Source organism: Rhinopithecus bieti, unplaced genomic scaffold (assembly GCF_001698545.2).
Source record: "Rhinopithecus bieti isolate Rb0 unplaced genomic scaffold, ASM169854v2 scaffold_62057, whole genome shotgun sequence".
Taxonomy (NCBI): Eukaryota; Metazoa; Chordata; class Mammalia; order Primates; family Cercopithecidae; genus Rhinopithecus; species Rhinopithecus bieti.
In genome coordinates, this window is record NW_016823572.1 from 224,680 (window position 1) to 242,259 (window position 17,580).

Here is a 17,580-nt window from a genome sequence, read left to right on the forward strand (position 1 = left end):
CCCCACCCCACCCCCACCCCCAGCCAGGCGGCGTTCTCTGTCCAGCTTACAGGTGGAGCCTGCCAGTGACATTTCTCTTATTTGTTCATGAAAACAAACTCTTCTGAAACCAGAGAGCACTGGGAGCCTGCGGGCATTTCCTGGCTGACATTTACTTAGATTCGGCTTCCCTCTTCACCCTACTCCCCACTGCTTCTTCCCTTGGGACTGAGGTCAGAGGCCAGATGTGGCCCGGGGTGCAGGGAACCAGAGCTCCCTCAGGACCGGCTCCTCCAGGAGTCTGACCGTGACGGTCACCCTGCAGCCCTGCCTCACCTGGCCCAGCACCTCCTCCTCACAAAATCCTTCATCGTTTTGGACCCATGGTATGAGCTGCAAGGAGGAAGAAGATGAAATCAGGGCCACTTCGTGGAAGTTTCTGGAAAGGGACCGTGCATGTAAACATTCTTGTTCTACCCGTTACAGGGCATGGGGACTGGGTGAAAGCCACGGACGGGGTTCAGAGGAGGAGGTGTCACCACGCGTGGCTCTTGGGAGACGGTTCCTGGCTGCCCCGGCAGGGTCAGGGCTGAGTGCAGCCCCAGGGACCTGCAGGGAGGGCCTCCCGGGGGTTGGGGCCTCCCAGGCGCTGAAGGCTCCCTGGGGAAGGGGGTCCGGTCCTCTCTGGGGCTGGAGCATAGCAGTCACCTGTCAGGGGTCAGGCTAAGGGGACTCAGCCCTCCCCTCCCCAGGCCCCATCAGAGCCCTTTTGGGGAGCAAGAGTTCTTGGTCAGGATGAGGCCCGAGGCTGAGGGGAGGGTGGTCCAGGAGGCCTGGCTGTGGCCAACGGGATGGTCCTGGTCTGCTCAGAAGCCACCTGGCTCTGGGCCCCAGCTCAGGCTGTCCTGGCTGCATCTTCCAACAGGCTGAGACTGTGCCATGAAGGGTCTGCCCACACCGTGCACCTGCGCCACCAGGGTCCAGGGCCTCGGGACGGGGACTGCATCTCTCTGAGGGGCTCACGCTGCCCCTTCAACTGACATCTCGTGTTGAACCCCCCATCACTCAGGGCCTGGCTCAAAGCCCCCAAGAGCTGAGACCGTCGAGGCCACTCACCCTCCTCAAGCCCCTCAGTCTGGTGTCCCGGGTGCCACCATCTGACCCTCCCAGAGCCCGTGCCTGGCACAGCAGGGATGAAGGTGGCATTGGGGAGCCATGGCGCTCCTACCCGTGCCACGCACAGAGGCCAGAGGTGCCATGTGTGCAGGGAACATTCTCCTAGGCCCCTCCCAGCCCCTCCGCTGGCCCCTCCCCCTCCAGTAGCAGGGCTGGCACCAGGGGTCTGCTCCTTGGCCAGGCCTAGGGTGCAGGGTTCAACCTGGAAGAGCAGTGAGGACGGAGGCCACACACTGCAGGGTCCTGACGCTCAGGACCTGGCCCGAAGGCCCTGTGCAGGGAGAGGCTTACGCAGGGAAGTCGCTGGCGTACTGCCACCCCTCCTGGTCCGTGCCCCCTGGGACGCTGAAATCCACGAACCAGTCAGAAACCTGGGAGGAGTGGGTCAGTGAGGATGGGACCCCCCAAATCCAGAGGGCAGTCAGAACACTCGAGGAGGGGCAAGGAGGGGTGGGAGGGCGGATTCCCAACTCCCTAGGGGGCAGCGGGGCCTCACCCAGGCCCACTGCAGGGACGGGGGTTTCGTGCCAGCCTTGGTGCACTCCTGCAGCCCCGAGGCATCGCTCCACATGTACCGGTCCGTAGGCAGACCCCTGCGACAGGACGACAGGGCGGGTGACGAGGGAGGCTGGGGAACCAACCAGCTCGCTCAGACACCCCCATAACACCCTTGGTGGCAGCCCCGCAGGGAAGCACCGAGCTCCAGTCTCAGAGCCAGCCGCCTCCAGATGCTCGCACTCCTAAGAGGTGACAGCCTGCTGGGCACGGCGGCTCATGCCTGTAATCCCAGCACTTTGGGAGGCTGAGGCAGGGGAATCACCCGAGGTCAGGAATTCGACACCAGCCTGGTCAACACGGTGAAACCCCGTCTCCATTAAAATATAAAAAATTAGCCAGGCGTGGTGATGGATGCCTGTAGTCCCAGCTACTTTGGAGGCTGAGGCAGGGGAATCGCTTGAACCTGGGAGGCGGAGGGTGCAGTGAGCCGAGATTGCACCACTGCACTCCAGCCTGGCAACAGAGCAAGACTTCATCTCAAAAAAAAAGCAGGGGTGGGGGGAAATTTGGACACAGAGACATGCATAGAGGAGAGAAGACTTTCTTTCTCCTTCCCCGCCCCCTCCCCTCTGGTTCCCTTCCCCCCCTCCCCTCACCTCCCTTCCCTTCCCTTCCTTCCACAGCTGTCGCTCTGTCACCCAGGCTGGAGTGCAGGGGTATGATCATAGCTTATTGCCGACTCAAATTCCTGGGCTCAAGTGATCCTCCCAACTCAGCCTCCTGAGTAGCTGGAACTACAGACACGTGCCACCACACCTGGCTAATTTATTTTTAAATGTCCTGTAGAGATGGAGTCTTGCTTTGTTGCCCAGGCTGATCTCACCTCCCAAAGCACAGGGATGACAGGTGTGAGTCATCACACATGGCCACATTTCTCTTGTTCAAACCATGTGGTCTGTGGTACTTTGTTAGTGTCATGACAGGACACTCGAGTAGCGGGAAGCAGCACATGGGGCGGTTTTGGGGGCGGCTGTGAGGCTGAGATGCCTGGAGAACACAGCTGGGGCACGCATTTGTGATGACCAGCTGTGGCCCTTTCGGGCCTCTCTGAGACAGATGTGGGTGCACAGCTCTGCCCTGTCCTCCGTAAGGACTGAGGAGGACGTGAGGAGGGGGTGGAGATCCAAGTGTGTTGCCAGGCTGTGTGGACAATGCCCACAGTCGAGGCGGAGGTGTTCAGGATGGAAATATTTTGGCAATGTGTGTCAACCACCTTAGAAAATCTCAAATCCCCTGATTTACTGGGGTAAACACACAGACACACAAATATTTACACACAGGGACATCCTTTAAATGGTTCCATAGGATGCTGAAAAGGTCACTTATGGTCGAGACGTCCAAGGCTGAGTCAAGTCAGATACACTGGGTCCACCCCGGGTACGGAACGGTGAGGCCATGGAGCCACCTCCCTGTGCCTGGCCTCGTCTGCCCCCAACACACAGGATGGTCGGAAGGCCACACCCCACATGCTAATCGCAGTTGCTGTCTTTGGCTGGTGAGATTAGAGTTGTCAGAGAGTTTGTTGTTTCTATTACTGTCTATTTCATCAATTTGGAAAAGGCAGAAGCGGAGGCCGGGTGCAGTGGCTCACGCCTGACGCCTGTAATCTCAACACTTTGGGAGGCTGAGGCGGATCTCGGGAGTTCAGGAGTTGGAGACCAGCCTGACCAACGTGGTGAAATCCTGTCTCTACTAAAAATACAAAAATTAGCCAGGTATGGTGGTGGGCGCCTGTAATCCCAACTACTCGGGAGGCTGAGGTAGGAGAATGGCTTGAACCTGGGAGGCAAGGGCTGCAGTGAGCCAAGATCAAGCCACTGCACTCCAACCTGGGCGACAGAGTGAGACTGTCTCAAAAAAACAAAACAAAACAAAACAAAAACAAAGAAAACCAGGAGACGAAATGAACTGCATTTCTTTAGGCAGCCTCAAAAAGTTAAAAAAAAAAAGAAATTTAAAACTTGGAATATGCCACTTATAATAGTGTCCAAACATATGAAATACCATCTAATAAAAGATGTCAAAGCTCCAGTATAGAAATGTACAGGCCAGGCAGCCGGGTGCGGTGGCTCAAGCCTGTAATCCCAGCACTTTGGGAGGCTGAGGCAGGGGGATCATGAGGTCAGGAGTTCGAGACCAGCCGGACCAATACGGTGAAACCCCGTCTCTACTAAAAATACAAAAATTAGCCCGTCATGGTGGAACACACCTGTAATCCCAGCTATTTGTTAGTCTGAGGCAGGAGAATCGCTTGAACCCGGGAGGTGGAGCTTGCAGTGAGCCAAGATCACGCTACTGCACTCCAGCCTGGGCGACAGGGCGAGACTCTGTCTCAGAAAAAAAAAAAAAAAAAATTACAAAACCTTTCTTTCTTCTATCTCTGGTTCTTGAATCAGGAACAGAATCTTATTAAGAAGGAATTACATACATGTATTGGAGGTAGAAACTTTGTCAATATAGTTAGAGACTTTCGGCTGGGCGCGGTGGCTCACGCCTATAACCCCAGCACTTTGGGAGGCTAAGGTGGGCAGATGACTTGAGGTCAAGAGTTCAAGACCAATCTGGCCAACATGGTGAAACCCCATCTCTACTAACAATACAAAAAATTAGCCAGGCGTGGTGCCGGGCACCTGTAATCGCAGCTATTCGGGAGGCTGAGGCAGGAGAATTGTGTGAACCCAAGAGGCGGAGGTTGCAGTGAGCTGAGATCGCGCCACTGCACTCCAGCCTGGGCGACAGAGAGAGACTGTATCAAAACAAAACAAAACAAAACAAAACAAAAAACCAAAAAACAAGATTCAAGGACAAAGAAATCTCAGTGAGCGATAAGATCTGGTTAGTTCCCTGCTGGGGACCTGACGCCAGGCTCTACTGGACTCCACGCTACGGAGGATGCTGCTGTCCTGGTTTTGCCAGGACTAAGGCCTGTGCCAGGCGGCATCCTGGCTGGGCACCTGTGCCACTTACCTGCTGGTGTAGCCTGTCACAGGGTTCCAGCGCTGGTTCTCATAGATGTGAACACACTTCACGTCTGACTGCGTGTAGATGTTACTGGTGCTGCTGGCCAGGCCTGCGGGGAGAGGTGGCTGCTGGGACCGAGGCCACATGGGCTCTGCTTGGGACTCTGGCATTCCGTCTGAAGCACAGATTCCCAGAGAGGCTGGGAGGGCGGGCTGGAGCCAGGTCAGCGGAGGGGGGCAAACAGTCATGTTGAGCTTATCTCACGGGGCCGGCCTGGCTTGGGTTTCTCGCCTCCAGGCCTGTAATTATTCTGGGACTGCGCAACCTTGATGAGCACAGCCCACTGTGCATCAAACCTCCCATCCACACCCCTGCAGCACCTCTTCCCACCTTGCCCTCTACTTAGCGCCAGGGAGGCCTGAGGCCCACCCAGCTCACTCTGTGTTACCAAAGGAACCTGGGACAGTCAACGTAACGTCCATGAGCCCCGGCTCCCTCACTTGTGACATGAAGACAGAGGCCATTCCTGCCTCACACACAGGGAAGCTGGAAAGCCTGCTCGGATACGTGTTCCTGACGTGTCAAGAGACCACAGTTCTCTGGGGTTAGCTGTTCCCCCATGGGGCATGTGGGCTGTGGCCTGGAAAGCCCCGTTTCAGTGTCTGTTTCTGCCTTCGTTTTCCAGTAGGAACAGAGGGACCCTGGCCTAGAATTCGGGGGTCCACAGAAGTTCAGCGAGTGCCTACCCTGAAGGAAAAGCCCACCTAACGCCCTGAAATTGAGGGGCTGGACACGCTGGGGGGCCTTGGCCGCTGCCTCTCTGGAACCTTCGAGGCCCTCAGCTCGGGGGGGTACTGGCAGGGACCATCCTGGGTGGAGGCTGGCAGTGGTGAAGGTCACCTGTCAGCCAGCTGTTAGCCGAGTGTGAACACTGGGACAGTAGCCCTGGCCTTGGGCAGGGAACCCAGACGGGGACTAGAGGAAAGAATGCCCAGGAAGGCTCCGGGCAGGGGGGCCTGCAGGCTGCCCTCACCTTGGAAGCAGCCACCTCCATAGCCACCTGTGTACACCCAGGCCGTGTGGTCATAGCCAATGCCCCACACCACGCCCTGGCTGTTGGCCTCCACCATCCGCAGGTGGCCTCCCATCTGCCGCCAGAACCTGGAAGGATGGGAGAGGGCAGGAGGAAACCCCTCAGGCCCCACCTTCCAACCCTGCCTGGCCGCCCTCTTGTTCCATGGCCTCCCGTGGTTCTGGGATTTTCTCAGCCCTCCTTGGTCTCCAAGCACAGACCATCCACCCTGCCTGACCTCCATGTTCATATTAATCAACACTAAAGAGATTCAGCCCACGAGAGGTGCAGGGTCTTGGCACTGGGGCTGTGCAGGTCAGACCCCTCCACGGGCTGGGAGTCTTCTGGAACCCACCCACCTCATCCCCACGGTGACACGGAGGGGATGAGGCCAGTGGCGTGTTTCACAGGGCCCCTTGGGGTCTGGGACCTGGGGGAACGGGCTGGCCACGGTGGCAGGTGCAGCCAGGCTTGAATGTCACACAGCAGAGCCAGACGTGACGTCTAATCCTCTGCATGAGTGACAGCACAGCCCTTGGGCTTCCAGGGTGTCAGCAGGAGGCGGCGCCACCACAGCATGGCCTCCTGGACGGGCAGAGTGCAGGCTGCAGCTGGTGCAGGTCAGCCTCCTGTGGCCGAGGCCCCGTCACTGTCACTGTCACCAGAGGCGGTCTGAATCCTCTGACAGGATATTGCTGTCCTCTCCTGCAGCCAGGGCTTCTGGCTCACTATGTCCCCAGCTCCAGTGCCCACAGGTCATGAAGCCCAGGACCTCGTCGGCTTGGGGAGACCCCCTGGGGCAGCCTCTCTGTCCCACAGGGGACAGAATCATAGCCCCATGTCCATGGCTGGGTCCTGCCTCCTCAGGGACTCAGCTCAGACCCCCCCCGCCCCCCCCCAGGAGAACTTTCCCCTTTGTGGTTTTGTTTTTTTTTTCTTCTGAGACAGGGTCTCACTGTGTTGCCCAGGCTGGAGTGCCATGGTGTGGGGTGTGATCACACCTCACTGAAGCCTAGAACTCCTAGGCTCAAGTGATCCTCCCACCTCAGCCCTGCAAGTAGCTGGGACCACAGGTGCATGACACCATGACTTGCTAATTTTTTGATTTTTTTTTTTTTGGTAGAGATGAGTCTGGCTATGTTGCCCAGGCTGGTCTTGAACTTCTGACCTCAAGTGATCCTCCTACCTCAGCCTCCCCAAGTGACGAGACTGTAGGTGTGAGCCAACCTGCCTAGCCCCGCCTTGTGGCTGTCAATGTCCCCAACAGAACAATGCCTCCTAGGCTTGTGCGTCCAGCCCTGCCCTCACCCGACTCCAACCTGGCTACCCTGAGTCCCCCAGGTCCTGTCTCCACGGGCACTTCCCAGTGCCAAACATCAAGTCCTCTCTCCGCCCACTCCCGCTGGACTTCAAACCCCACCAGCTCTGCCTTGACTATGCCCCCAAACTCTCCTCCCCCAGTAGTTCTCTCCTCTCTGCCCCCAGGCCCCGGATGGCCCCTGCAGCAGGGCCTCAGCTGGAGCTGGAGGTGGCTGAGCACCGGGTCTGTGCCCTGGGCAGGTGGAGAGATGTGGCTGCTTTGCCAGGGCCTGGAAGCCCCCTGGGATAGAGAACTGCGCCCCTCACCCACACTCCACATTCCTCCCGAAGCTCAGAGGCTCCTGGGCGGCACTGACCCACCCTGGGCCCAGTGGGGCTTCTGGTTCCCCCTCTTGGGGTCTTTGGACAGGCCCAGGGGACTTGGGGGCCTGGGAACCAGTAGCTGTGCTTCTGGCTGGTCAGCGAGAAGCTTGGCCCTGCATGGACTCCAGTCTTCTGGACCCCCGCTTCTGTAACCATGAGCTCTGGGTGAGGCCAGGCCCCAGGCCCCACCCGGAGTGCAGCCCACTCACATCTGGTCGCAGGGCAGGGGGTGCTCATGGGCCTCCAGGTCGGGGCTGGGCTCGCTCACGAAGATGTCCCCCTTGCAGGTGATGGACCAGATGGCCTGTGGGGACGGGCGGCCCTGCACCTTCCGGCTCTCGCAGCAGGACAGGCTGAGCAGGGCGAGCTGGCATGGCACAACACTGGTCACTGCTGAGCAGGCCAGGCCAGGCCGCCCCACCGTGGCTGTCCCTTCCCCCGGCCCAAGGGGACCATCGCCCACTCACCCAGTCATTCATGTCCTGCTCGGTGGCGGCAGCCAGACGCACTGGCCACCTCTGCCGTGTCCGCTCGGGGGTGTACAGGGCAAAGGAGTGCTTGGTCTCATTCAGCACTGGGACCAGCGCCACCACCTCGTTCAGGAATATGTGGGTGTACTGTTCACAGAGCAGGCGCCCGGCAGGGCTGTCACCCAGGGCAGGAGGCCTCTGGAGGGCGACCCTCACTGTGCTTCACCCTGGGACCCTGCCCTCGGACACCCTCTCTCCTGGCACCCCGGCCCTGCCCCTTCCCCTGGGTACCCCCAGCTCTGCCCCTCCCTTGGTACTTCATTTCTTTACCCCCTCCCCTGGGCACCCCCATTTCTGTACCCCTCCCCTGGCACCCCAGCCCTGTGTCCCCTCCCTGGCTCCATCTTCCGTGGGACCTGCGGGCACCTTCTTCTCCTCATGGACCACGTAGTAGATGAAGAGGATGCTGTCCCGGGCGCCGTCGTGCCCCGTGAACTGCTCCAGGGCCACGCGCACGTCCACCCACTTGTGGGGCTTCCAGTCGCACCACCACTGCAGCGTCCCGGTCTTCACCCACACCGACTGCGCAGGCCGGGGCAGGGGACACCATCACAGGCAGGCCCGGGGTGCAAGGGGAGGAGAGCGGGGCCGGGGGTGCCCAGAGGAGGAGGCAGGGCTGGGGTAGGGCCCACTCGGCACTCCCAGCTCTCAGCCCAGCTCCCCCCAGGCTAATGACAACAGTGATGCTGCCGGACACCCAACAGGTGCAGGTTGAAAGCCAGGGCTGTTCTGTACAACCTCCTCTCTCTCAAACAGCCAGGGAGTGGGCACTACCAGCCTGCCTTCTGAATGAGGAAACAGGCTCGGGAGGTTCCCTGCCTGTCCTGGTGTCACACAGTGAGCCAGCGACGAGCTAGAACCCAAACCACAGCCTGCTTGTGTCCAGCGGCCCTTGGAATGAGGAGGGTCACACACTCTGTGTGACTTCCCTGTCACCCCCACACTTGACTGTGAGCCTCCGAGGGCCAGGCTCTGCCATAGGACAGCGGGGCAGAAGCAGGGTCGGTCCAGGGGTGGGGTCTCTGGCCGCCCTCTGTGCTAACTCCTTGCAATCACACACTGCACCCCTGGGCGCCTGGGGTTCCCTCCAGCAGGGAGAGGATGCCGTGGTTCCCCTCCCTGGCCACCCTCCCCTCCCCACCCACCACCCTCTGAGGTTGCTGTCGTCTCTGGGTCCCCAGGGCCTCCAATGAGCCTGGAACACAGCGGGGCCTGAACCAAAGTCTTCAGGATGGACGAAGGAACCCTGAGCTCCTTTCTCTATGCCCGCATCTGCGTGGGAGACGGATGGACAGCAGGATGGAAGCATCCATCTGTTTCTCTCAGAGCTGGTACACAGCAGGCGCTCAATGAATGATTGTTGGAAAAAAAAAAAAATGTGTGCGCGGCCACCGGGGTGCCCACCTGCTCCACAGCCTGCTCGTAGTGTCTGAAGTTCTCCAGCTCCCGCTTGGTTCTTTCTGTGAGCTGCTGGAAGATCTGCTTCCTCCAGGCGGCGGTCTGGGCCGGCGTGATGGACAGGGACAGCGTCTGCACCGAGGGAGACAGGCCTGTGGGGCAGGCAGAGCTTCAGGGCCGGGGCACCGTCCTGCCTGCAGCTGGGCAGGAATCCACGGCGCTCCCCTCCACCAAATCAGCCCTTTCTAGGTCAAAAGCTATGCTCTCTGTTAAGCCTCCTTCCACCCTTCGCCCTGATGGATAAGTTGCTCTCCCCCAGTAATTCAGCCTGGAAAGCGGCCACCACTGCTAGCACAGGGGACGGGCTGCAGACAGCGGAAGAGGCATTGGCCACTGTGCTTCCAGGTCCTGACAGCCTCAGGCTGGTCTCTGGAGGCCACAGAGGAGCCCAACGTCTGGCTCAGGGCTGCTGAGCACAGTGAGGCATCCAGGGAGGACAGCAGGCCTGCCCGAGCCCCCCAACCCCGGCCTCCTCCCACACCCCACACCCCCAGGGCACCTGGCCATGTGGTTGCCCCCAGGCCCTGCAGGAGCCCTTACCCGCTTGGACAGTGAACCACCTGGGCATGGCACATGCCTCCACCACGCAGCCGCCTCCCGATACCCAGGCCCACAGCGGGTGGTCATCCACGCCGTACGGCTCCTCCAAGCCCAGCGGGAGGAGCCCCAGCGAGGAGAGGCTGGTGGTCTCGGGGAAGCCAGCGGCCGAGTGGCTGGGCACTTTCTTGGGCTCCTTGAGGTCAATATTGGTCCAGGGCAGCTCGGCCGGGGTGGGGGCGGGGCCAGGGTGTGTGTCGGGTCCGGCCTCTCCACTGCCCTCGGCTGGGCAGGCATCCTCCGCGGTATCTTCTGCAGTCCTGCCAGCCCCTGGGCCCGAGGCTGAGCTCCCCGTGGGATTCTTGGAATCGTCTAGAGGCTCTGCAGGGAGAGGCTGGCCAGGCCCCGGTCTCTCGACTTCTGAGGAGGCATCGGTATCGCTGGGGGCAGATTCGCCACTGCCCCTCACCTCGTCACCGAAGAAGCAGCCGGCACTAGGGACAAATCAGGGCAGACCTGTCACTCCCTTGCAGGGGAACAGGTGCTATCAGGCAAGCCCTGTCCAGCGTGCTCCACCATGACTGCCTGTGGAAACTTGGGCAAGTCAGAACCTCTCTGAACTGTCTCTTCCTCTGTGTAAGATATCCATCAGCACCTGCTTCCAGAAAGCTGACACCTGGACCACCCTGCAGACCAATCACATCGACATATCTGAGGGTGAAGATCTGGAATTAGTATTTTTTTTTTTTTTTTTTTTGAGACAGAGTCTCACTGTCACCCAGGCTGCGGTGTGGTGGTGCAAACTTGGCTCACTGCAACCTCCACCTCCCAGGTTCAAGAGATTCTCCTACCTCTGCCTCCTGAGTAGCTGACAGATTACAGGCATGCACCACCACGCCTGGCTGATTTTTGTATTTTTAGTAGAGATGGGGTTTCACCATGTTGGCCAAGCTGGTCTTGAACTCCTGACCTCAAGTGATCCGCTGACCTCAAGTGATCCGCTGACATCAAGTAATCCGCTGGCCTCGGTCTCCCAAAGTGTTGGGATTACAGGCTTCAGCCACCATGCCTGACCATAAACCTTTTTTCTTTATAAAAGACCCAGCCTCAGGATTCCCTTATAGCAACACAAAATGGACTAAAACATGTGTTTTCAAGTCTCTTGGGTGTACACCCAGCAGTGGATGTGCTGGCTCACATGGCAGTTCGGGGTTTCACGTCTTCAGGAATTGCTAAATTGTTCTCCACAGTGGCTGTACCATTTCACATTCCTACCGGCAGTGTAGGACGGTTCCAATTTCTCCATGTTCTCACTAGCATTTGTTATTGCTTTTCTTTTTTTTTTTTTTTTTTTTTTGAGAGCAGTCTCTCTGTCACCCAGGCTGGAGGGTAGTGAAGTGACCATAGCTCATTGCAGCCTCGACCTCCTGGGCTCATGGGATCCTCCCACCTCTGCCTCGTCTACAGGCACATGCCACTACACCCAGATAATTTTTTTAAAAACTTCTTGCAGAGATGGGGTCTCACTATGTTGTCCAGGCTGACCTTGAATTCCTGGGCTCAAGCGACCCTCCCGCTTTGGCCTCCCAAAGTGCTGGGATCGCAGGTGTGAGCTACTGCACCCAGCCTTGCCTTTCTTCCATTGACTTTTCACTCTCTTGATAATGTCCTTTGATTCACAAAAGTTTTTAATTTTGATGAAGTCCAATTTATCTGTATTTCCTCATTGCCTAGGCTTTTGGTGTCATGTCTAAGAAGCCACTGCTAACCTCAAAGTTATAAAGATTTGGCATCTGTAGTTTTTGAAGCTTCTCAGCTGATTCTCATGTACTTTCCAGTTTAAGAATTACCAGCTGGTGGCCGGGCGCAGTGGCTCAAGCCTGTAATCCCAGCACTTTGGGAGGCCGAGACAGGCAGATCACGAGGTCAGGAGATCGAGACCATCCTGGCTGACACGGTGAAACCCCGTCTCTACTAAAAAATACAAAAAACTAGCCGGGCGTGGTGGTGGGCGTCTGTAGTCCCAGCTACTCGGGAGGCTGAGGCAGGAGAATGGCGTGAACCCGGGAGGCGGAGCTTGCAGTGAGCTGAGATCGTGCCACAGCACTCCAGCCTGGGCAACAGAGCGAGAATCCGTCTCAAAACAAAACAAAAAACAAACAAGCAAAAAAAAGAACTACCAGCTGGCCCGGTGTGGTGGCTCACGCCTGTAATCCCAGCACTTTGCAAGACAGAGGTGGGAGAGTCACTTGAGGTCAGGAGTTCAAGACCAGCCTGGCCAACATGGTGAAACTCCATCTCTACTAAAAATACAAGAATTAGCCAGGTGTGGTGGTGAACACCTGTAATCCCAGCTACTTGGGAGGCTGAGGTGGGAGGATCACTTGGGTCCAGGAGTTTGAGGCTGCAGTGAGCCATGATCACGCCACTGCACTCTAGCCTGGATGACACAGTGAGACTGTCTCAAAACAAAACAAAAAGCCACCTACCATCTGAGCAGACTAAACCCTCAGGTGACACACGAGCAAACGCCTGCCCTGGCCATCCTCCCTGACCCTCTGGGCTGACAGCACAGCAGGGTGGCGACCACCAGGCTCAGGGCACAGAGGGGTATGGATCAGGGGCTGGGGAGGGTCACAGCTACAGGTGGGAACGTGGACGGCTGCAGAGCCCCGGCCCTGAGCGCCATTTCCATCCACGCCCGTGATGTGAACACTGCCACTGCAGAGCTGAGCTGTCCCCAGCTCATCCACGGAGTCGCCTGCCTGTGCTCTCACGGCCGGTGGGCAGAGCTGGGGCTTGTCCACGCTCTTTAGACCCACGGACCCCCAGGTGCGGCCCCAGAACTGCAGCGGCATCACCCAGGGGCTGGTGAGAAATACTAAGTCTCCAACAGAAACTCGGGGTGAGACCCGGAGATCAAAGTCTGAACAAACCCTCCAGGCAACCCCGGTGCCTGAGTCTGAGACCACTGCTGCAGGCTAGGCAGAGACCCTGTGTCTCGTCCTTGTTTCCCCTGGACAGAGGGGTCCTTACTTCTATCGCAGAGAACTGTTTCTGACCCAGATCTTCAGCCTTTGGACCCAATGGGGCAACCCACGTCAGGGTCGAGCCTCACCTCCCTCACGACGGCCCAGCCTAACCCTGCTCCCAGTGCCACCACCAGCAGCCCAGAGTGTGTGTAACAACCCCAGCGGCCACCCCGGGCTGCCCCCAGGACCCCCTCTCTGTGGGACCGAGGCAGGAGGGCTTCGGCTCTTGTGGCTCTTGTGAGTGAAGACCCATTTTCTCCTGCCTGGGACAAGTCCCGGGACCCAGTGGGGCAGGTGGCAGAGTCTTCTGGACGTGACCACCTAGGCTCAGACAGCCCGTCCCAGCCTGGCTCCTGCACAGCCTGCCGTCCCTGGTCACCTGAGGAGGCTAGACGAGCTGCCGGAGTGTGACCGGTCACACTCTCGGGCCACGACGATGGCCTTCCAGGTCTTCCCGCTGAGCTCGCTGGGGGTGACGCCCTGCCGGAAGTACACAGCTCGGTCCTCACAGCCAATGCCCCACACCTGGAAGAGAGAGGCTCTGTTCTGAGGAAGCGGGGTGCAGGCCCGGGGGCTCTTCTCGCTTCCTGGGGTTGCAGAATGCAGGCAGGGTCCCCCATATGCAGGTGTGTGTGGGCTGGGAAGGTCCATGGTGGGGCTGTGTGGTGGGCACAGAAGTCAAATGCTGGAAGGGGGCTCAGGAGAAGCTGCGACCTGGTCCCATCACCCTGTCCTCAGGCAGAGCCAGGATTTCAAGGTGACTAGGTCCAGGCAAAGTGGCCGGGCTGGGGGACGCTCTATTAGGAAGTGAGTTTCACCTGCCTCCCTGTCCTGCGTGTGCCCTCTGGTGGGAAGCAGATGCCCCCGTGAACCCAGAGGTGGTCCTGGTTTTGTTGCTTTTGTTTTTGTTGTTGAGACAGAGTCTTGCTCTGTTGCCCAGGCTGGAGTGCAGTGGCGCAACCTCGGCTCACTGAAACCTCTGCCTCCAGGGCTCAAGTGATTCTCCTGCCTCAGCCTCCCAAGTAGCTGGGATTACAGGCTCCCATCACCACACCCAGCTAAGGCTTTTTTTGTTTGTTTGTTTGTTTGTTTTTTTAGATGGAGTCTTGCTCTGTCGCCAGGCTGGAGTGCAGTGGCGTGATTCAGCTCACTGTAACCTCCGCCTCCCAGATTCAACCGATTCTCCTGCCTCAGCCTCCAGAGTAGCTGGGATTACAGTCACGTGCTACCACGCCCAGCTAAGTTTTGTATTTTTAGTAGAGATGAGGTTTCACCATGTTGGTCAGGCTGGTCTCAAACTCCTGACCTCAGGTGATCCACCCGCTTCGGCCTCCCAAAGCGCTGGGATTACGGCCGTGAGACACCGCTCCCGGAATGTTTTTGGTTTTTTTTAGAGACAGGATCTCACTCTGTCACCCAGGCTGGAGTGCAGTGGCACAATCGTGGTTCATTGCAGCCTCGACCCCCTGGGCTCAAGCAATCCTCCTGCTTTGGCCTCCTGAGTAGTTGGGACTACAGGTGCACACCACCACACTTGGCTAACTTTTTAATTTTTGTAGAGATGGGGTCTCACTATATTGTCCAGGTTGGTCTGAAACTCCTAGGTTCAAGTGATCCTCCCACCTCAGCCTCCTAAAGTGCTGGGATTTACATGTGTGAGCCACCACACCTAGCCGTGGTGTTTTTTTTAAGATGCAAAGTAACCACCCTAATTCTGACCTCACTTTCCATGGAAAAGGTCTCTGGGTAGGCATCCTACTCTCTGCCTTTGGGTAAGAAGTAAGGTTTGCTAAAGGGCTCAGGTGGCCTGGCTAGGTAGGCTGCAGCATCTCTGTCCCTTGGCCCTGGTAGGCTCGGCTCAGACTCAGCTGAGTCACCTCGGACTGTGCACTAGCAGGTGCCTGTCACCCCCCCCCCCCCCGCCTCTGGGTGCTGTGCCACCAGGGTAGGTGGGAGGAGGGCGTGGCAGCAGAGGGAAGCCTGGCACCTCAGAAAGAACTTCTTGCTCAGTGTAATGGAGTGGCGGGCTCTCCTTGACAGCAAGGGGCTGAACCCTTTGAGTGTTTTTTTTTTTTTTTGGAGACAGAGTCTTGCTCTGTTGTTCAGGCTGGAGTGCAGTGGAGCAATCTTGGCTCACTGCAACCTCCGCCTCCTGAGTTCAAGAGATTCTTCTGCCTCAGCCTCCCGAGTAGCTGGGACTGCAGGCATGTGCCACTACACCTGGCTGATTTTTGTATTTTTAGTAGAGATGGGGTTTCACCATGTTGGTCAGGCTGGTCTTGAACTCCTGACCTCAGGTGATCCAGTCGCCTTGGCCTCCCAAAGTTTTGAGATTACAGGCGTGAGCCATGGTGCCCAGCCCACCCTTTGAGTCTTAAAAGTCCCCAATCCTCATTATCTCTGAGAAGGCCACACTGTGAAACTGTGCAGGTGATTCTTAAGAGAGGCTGCACTGACCGGGCGCGGTGGCTCATCCCTGTAATCCCAGCACTTTGGGAGGCCGAGGCAGGCAGATCACTTGAGGTCAGGAGTTCGAGACCTGCCTGGCCAGCATGGTGAAACCCTTTCTCTACAGAAAAATACAACAATTAGACAGATGTGGTGGTGCGCACCTGTAATCCCAGGTACTCGTGAGGCTGAGGCAGGAGAATCACTTGAACCCGTGAGGCGGAGATTGCAGTGAGCCGTCATGGTGCCACTGCACTCCAGCCTGGGCGATAGAGCAAGATTCTGTCTCAAAACAAAAACAAAAAAAAAAAAAAAAGGAGAGAAGCTCCGTCCTCGGAGTCCACGTTAGGGGTCAGCTTCATCCTTCACTTGGTGACCATCGCACCTGATTTCACCTAAACATTTCTCAAGGAAACCTTCCAGTCTCCAGGAACCCCTTCCTGCCACCTCTCAGGCCAGATCTGTGCTCATGACTCTGAGGCCTTAGGAAACTGACCTGAGCGAGGGCCCCAGGACCCTGACAGAACCAGCCCCTGGGAATCCTCGTGGGCTGAGAGCGTGCAGAGGTGCCAGGACCCCCGCTGTACGGCCATCATGAGCCCCTACAGTGGGAAGGGGTCACTGCGCTATTTTGTGGCATGAGGAACCTCCATCCTGAGACCCCTGCTGTTCAGGGGCTGCGGACCCCCGTGCACACCTGGTCATTCATTCCCACGTTCACCATCAGCATCTCACCAACCATCTCTATCCAGCTGGTGCCGCAGGGATTGTGAGAGTTGACGCCTCTTCGGAACCACACCTGGGGGAGTCAGAAATAAACGTGCTTTCCTGGAGGGCCAGGGAGACAGACGGTTCATTTGTTTAAGCCTCGGGGAGAACAAGTGAATAATTTGATCCTTTGGTTCATGTCACAAATGAGCAGTCGCACATCATTTAGCAAGGAAGCCCCTATCCACGATCCACGTCCCTCTTCCCACACCCCGGCCGCATCTCCTGCGCCTGGCTCTGTCCCACGAGGGCTGAGGGTGTCCTGGCCTCAGCCACACGTGTCCTGGCAGCTGCCTGCCCATTCTCCAGCCTAATGCTTGGAAAAGGCTGCTTTATTTGAATTGAGTCGGTCCCTGTGAAAGACAACGGCCTTAATAATGTTATTTAGGAAAACTAGTTTTTAAAAAGCTCATTCTTAGAAAACATGAGACCCCTATCTTGGGTCTATTCTTAGTACTTCAAGAAATACTCAAAATTAAAGCGAAGTATTTTCATGTCAACGTGTAAAAATACACACACTCCCACTAGATTTTCCCAGACTACCTGTGGCTCTGTGATTTAGCCGCTGGTCATGCTCCACCCTGCCGCCCGGCATTCCATCCGGGCTGTTCTGATACATTCTCCACGGTGGCCTGGGAGGCCCCGTTAGTCTCAGACCTACTGGAGACCTTGTGCTATTAGAATTCCTGAGATGCTGCCGGGCACGGTGGCCCACGGCTGTAATCCCAGCACTTTGGGAGGCCGAGGCGGGTGGATCACCTGAGGTCAGGAGTTTGAGATCAGCCTGAACACATGGCGAAATCCTGCCTCTACTAAAAAATACTACAAATACTAGTCGGGTGTGTGGTGGTGCACGCTTGGAATCCCAGCTACTTGGGAGGCTATGGCAGGAGAATCGTTTGAATCCAGGAGGTGGAGGTTACAGTGAGCTGAGATTGTGCCACGGCACCCCAGCCTGGGCAACAGAATGAGACTCTGTCTCAAATTAAAAAATAAAAAAAAGAAATCCAATTTTGCCCATTTAATCCAAAGAAAGTGGCACGTTGCTATATGAGGGATTTGGAAGTTGTGCTCCCTGGGAAGTGGGGTGACCAGGACCCAATGTGGGGGACAGTCTGGTCTGTATTTTTGTGGGCTGGGAGTGGCCTCAGACTCTGGAAACTTCAGCACTGGAGATACAGATGCAGACGTGTGGGCCGTCCATTCCCCGGGCCAGGGAAACCCCCTTGACAAGCAGTTAGAAAAACCCCATGAGTGGTCGGAAATTGGCTGGTTTTATTGGACTTGCCGCTGATAAGATGCAAAATACACGCACTGACTAGAGGAAGGGGAGGCGCTCCGTTAACCAAGGGCTTCAGGAAATTTGCTTCTTTTTTTT

The 17,580-nt window shown here is 57.4% G+C and overlaps 1 protein-coding gene across 5 annotated transcripts in view; it reads right to left on the bottom strand.

Annotated features, from left to right (window-relative positions):
• The window catches only part of TECPR1 (tectonin beta-propeller repeat containing 1), a 41,011-nt gene that overhangs the window by 8,801 nt on the left and 14,630 nt on the right, over positions 1-17,580 (bottom strand). For 3 of the 5 annotated variants that reach the window (XM_017861639.1, XM_017861638.1, XM_017861640.1), the window contains 12 exons: positions 16,132-16,233; positions 13,366-13,511; positions 9,958-10,448; positions 9,364-9,509; positions 8,326-8,481; positions 7,897-8,046; positions 7,639-7,796; positions 5,708-5,835; positions 4,681-4,783; positions 1,652-1,748; positions 1,447-1,526; positions 316-372 (listed from right to left, as the gene is read on the bottom strand). In XM_017861639.1, the coding sequence (XP_017717128.1) occupies positions 316-372; positions 1,447-1,526; positions 1,652-1,748; positions 4,681-4,783; positions 5,708-5,835; positions 7,639-7,796; positions 7,897-8,046; positions 8,326-8,481; positions 9,364-9,509; positions 9,958-10,448; positions 13,366-13,511; positions 16,132-16,233 (1,814 nt within the window). The remainder of the gene's footprint in view (positions 1-315; positions 373-1,446; positions 1,527-1,651; positions 1,749-4,680; positions 4,784-5,707; positions 5,836-7,638; positions 7,797-7,896; positions 8,047-8,325; positions 8,482-9,363; positions 9,510-9,957; positions 10,449-13,365; positions 13,512-16,131; positions 16,234-17,580) is intronic. The other 2 variants (XM_017861641.1, XR_001883241.1) reach the window with 2 other exon arrangements.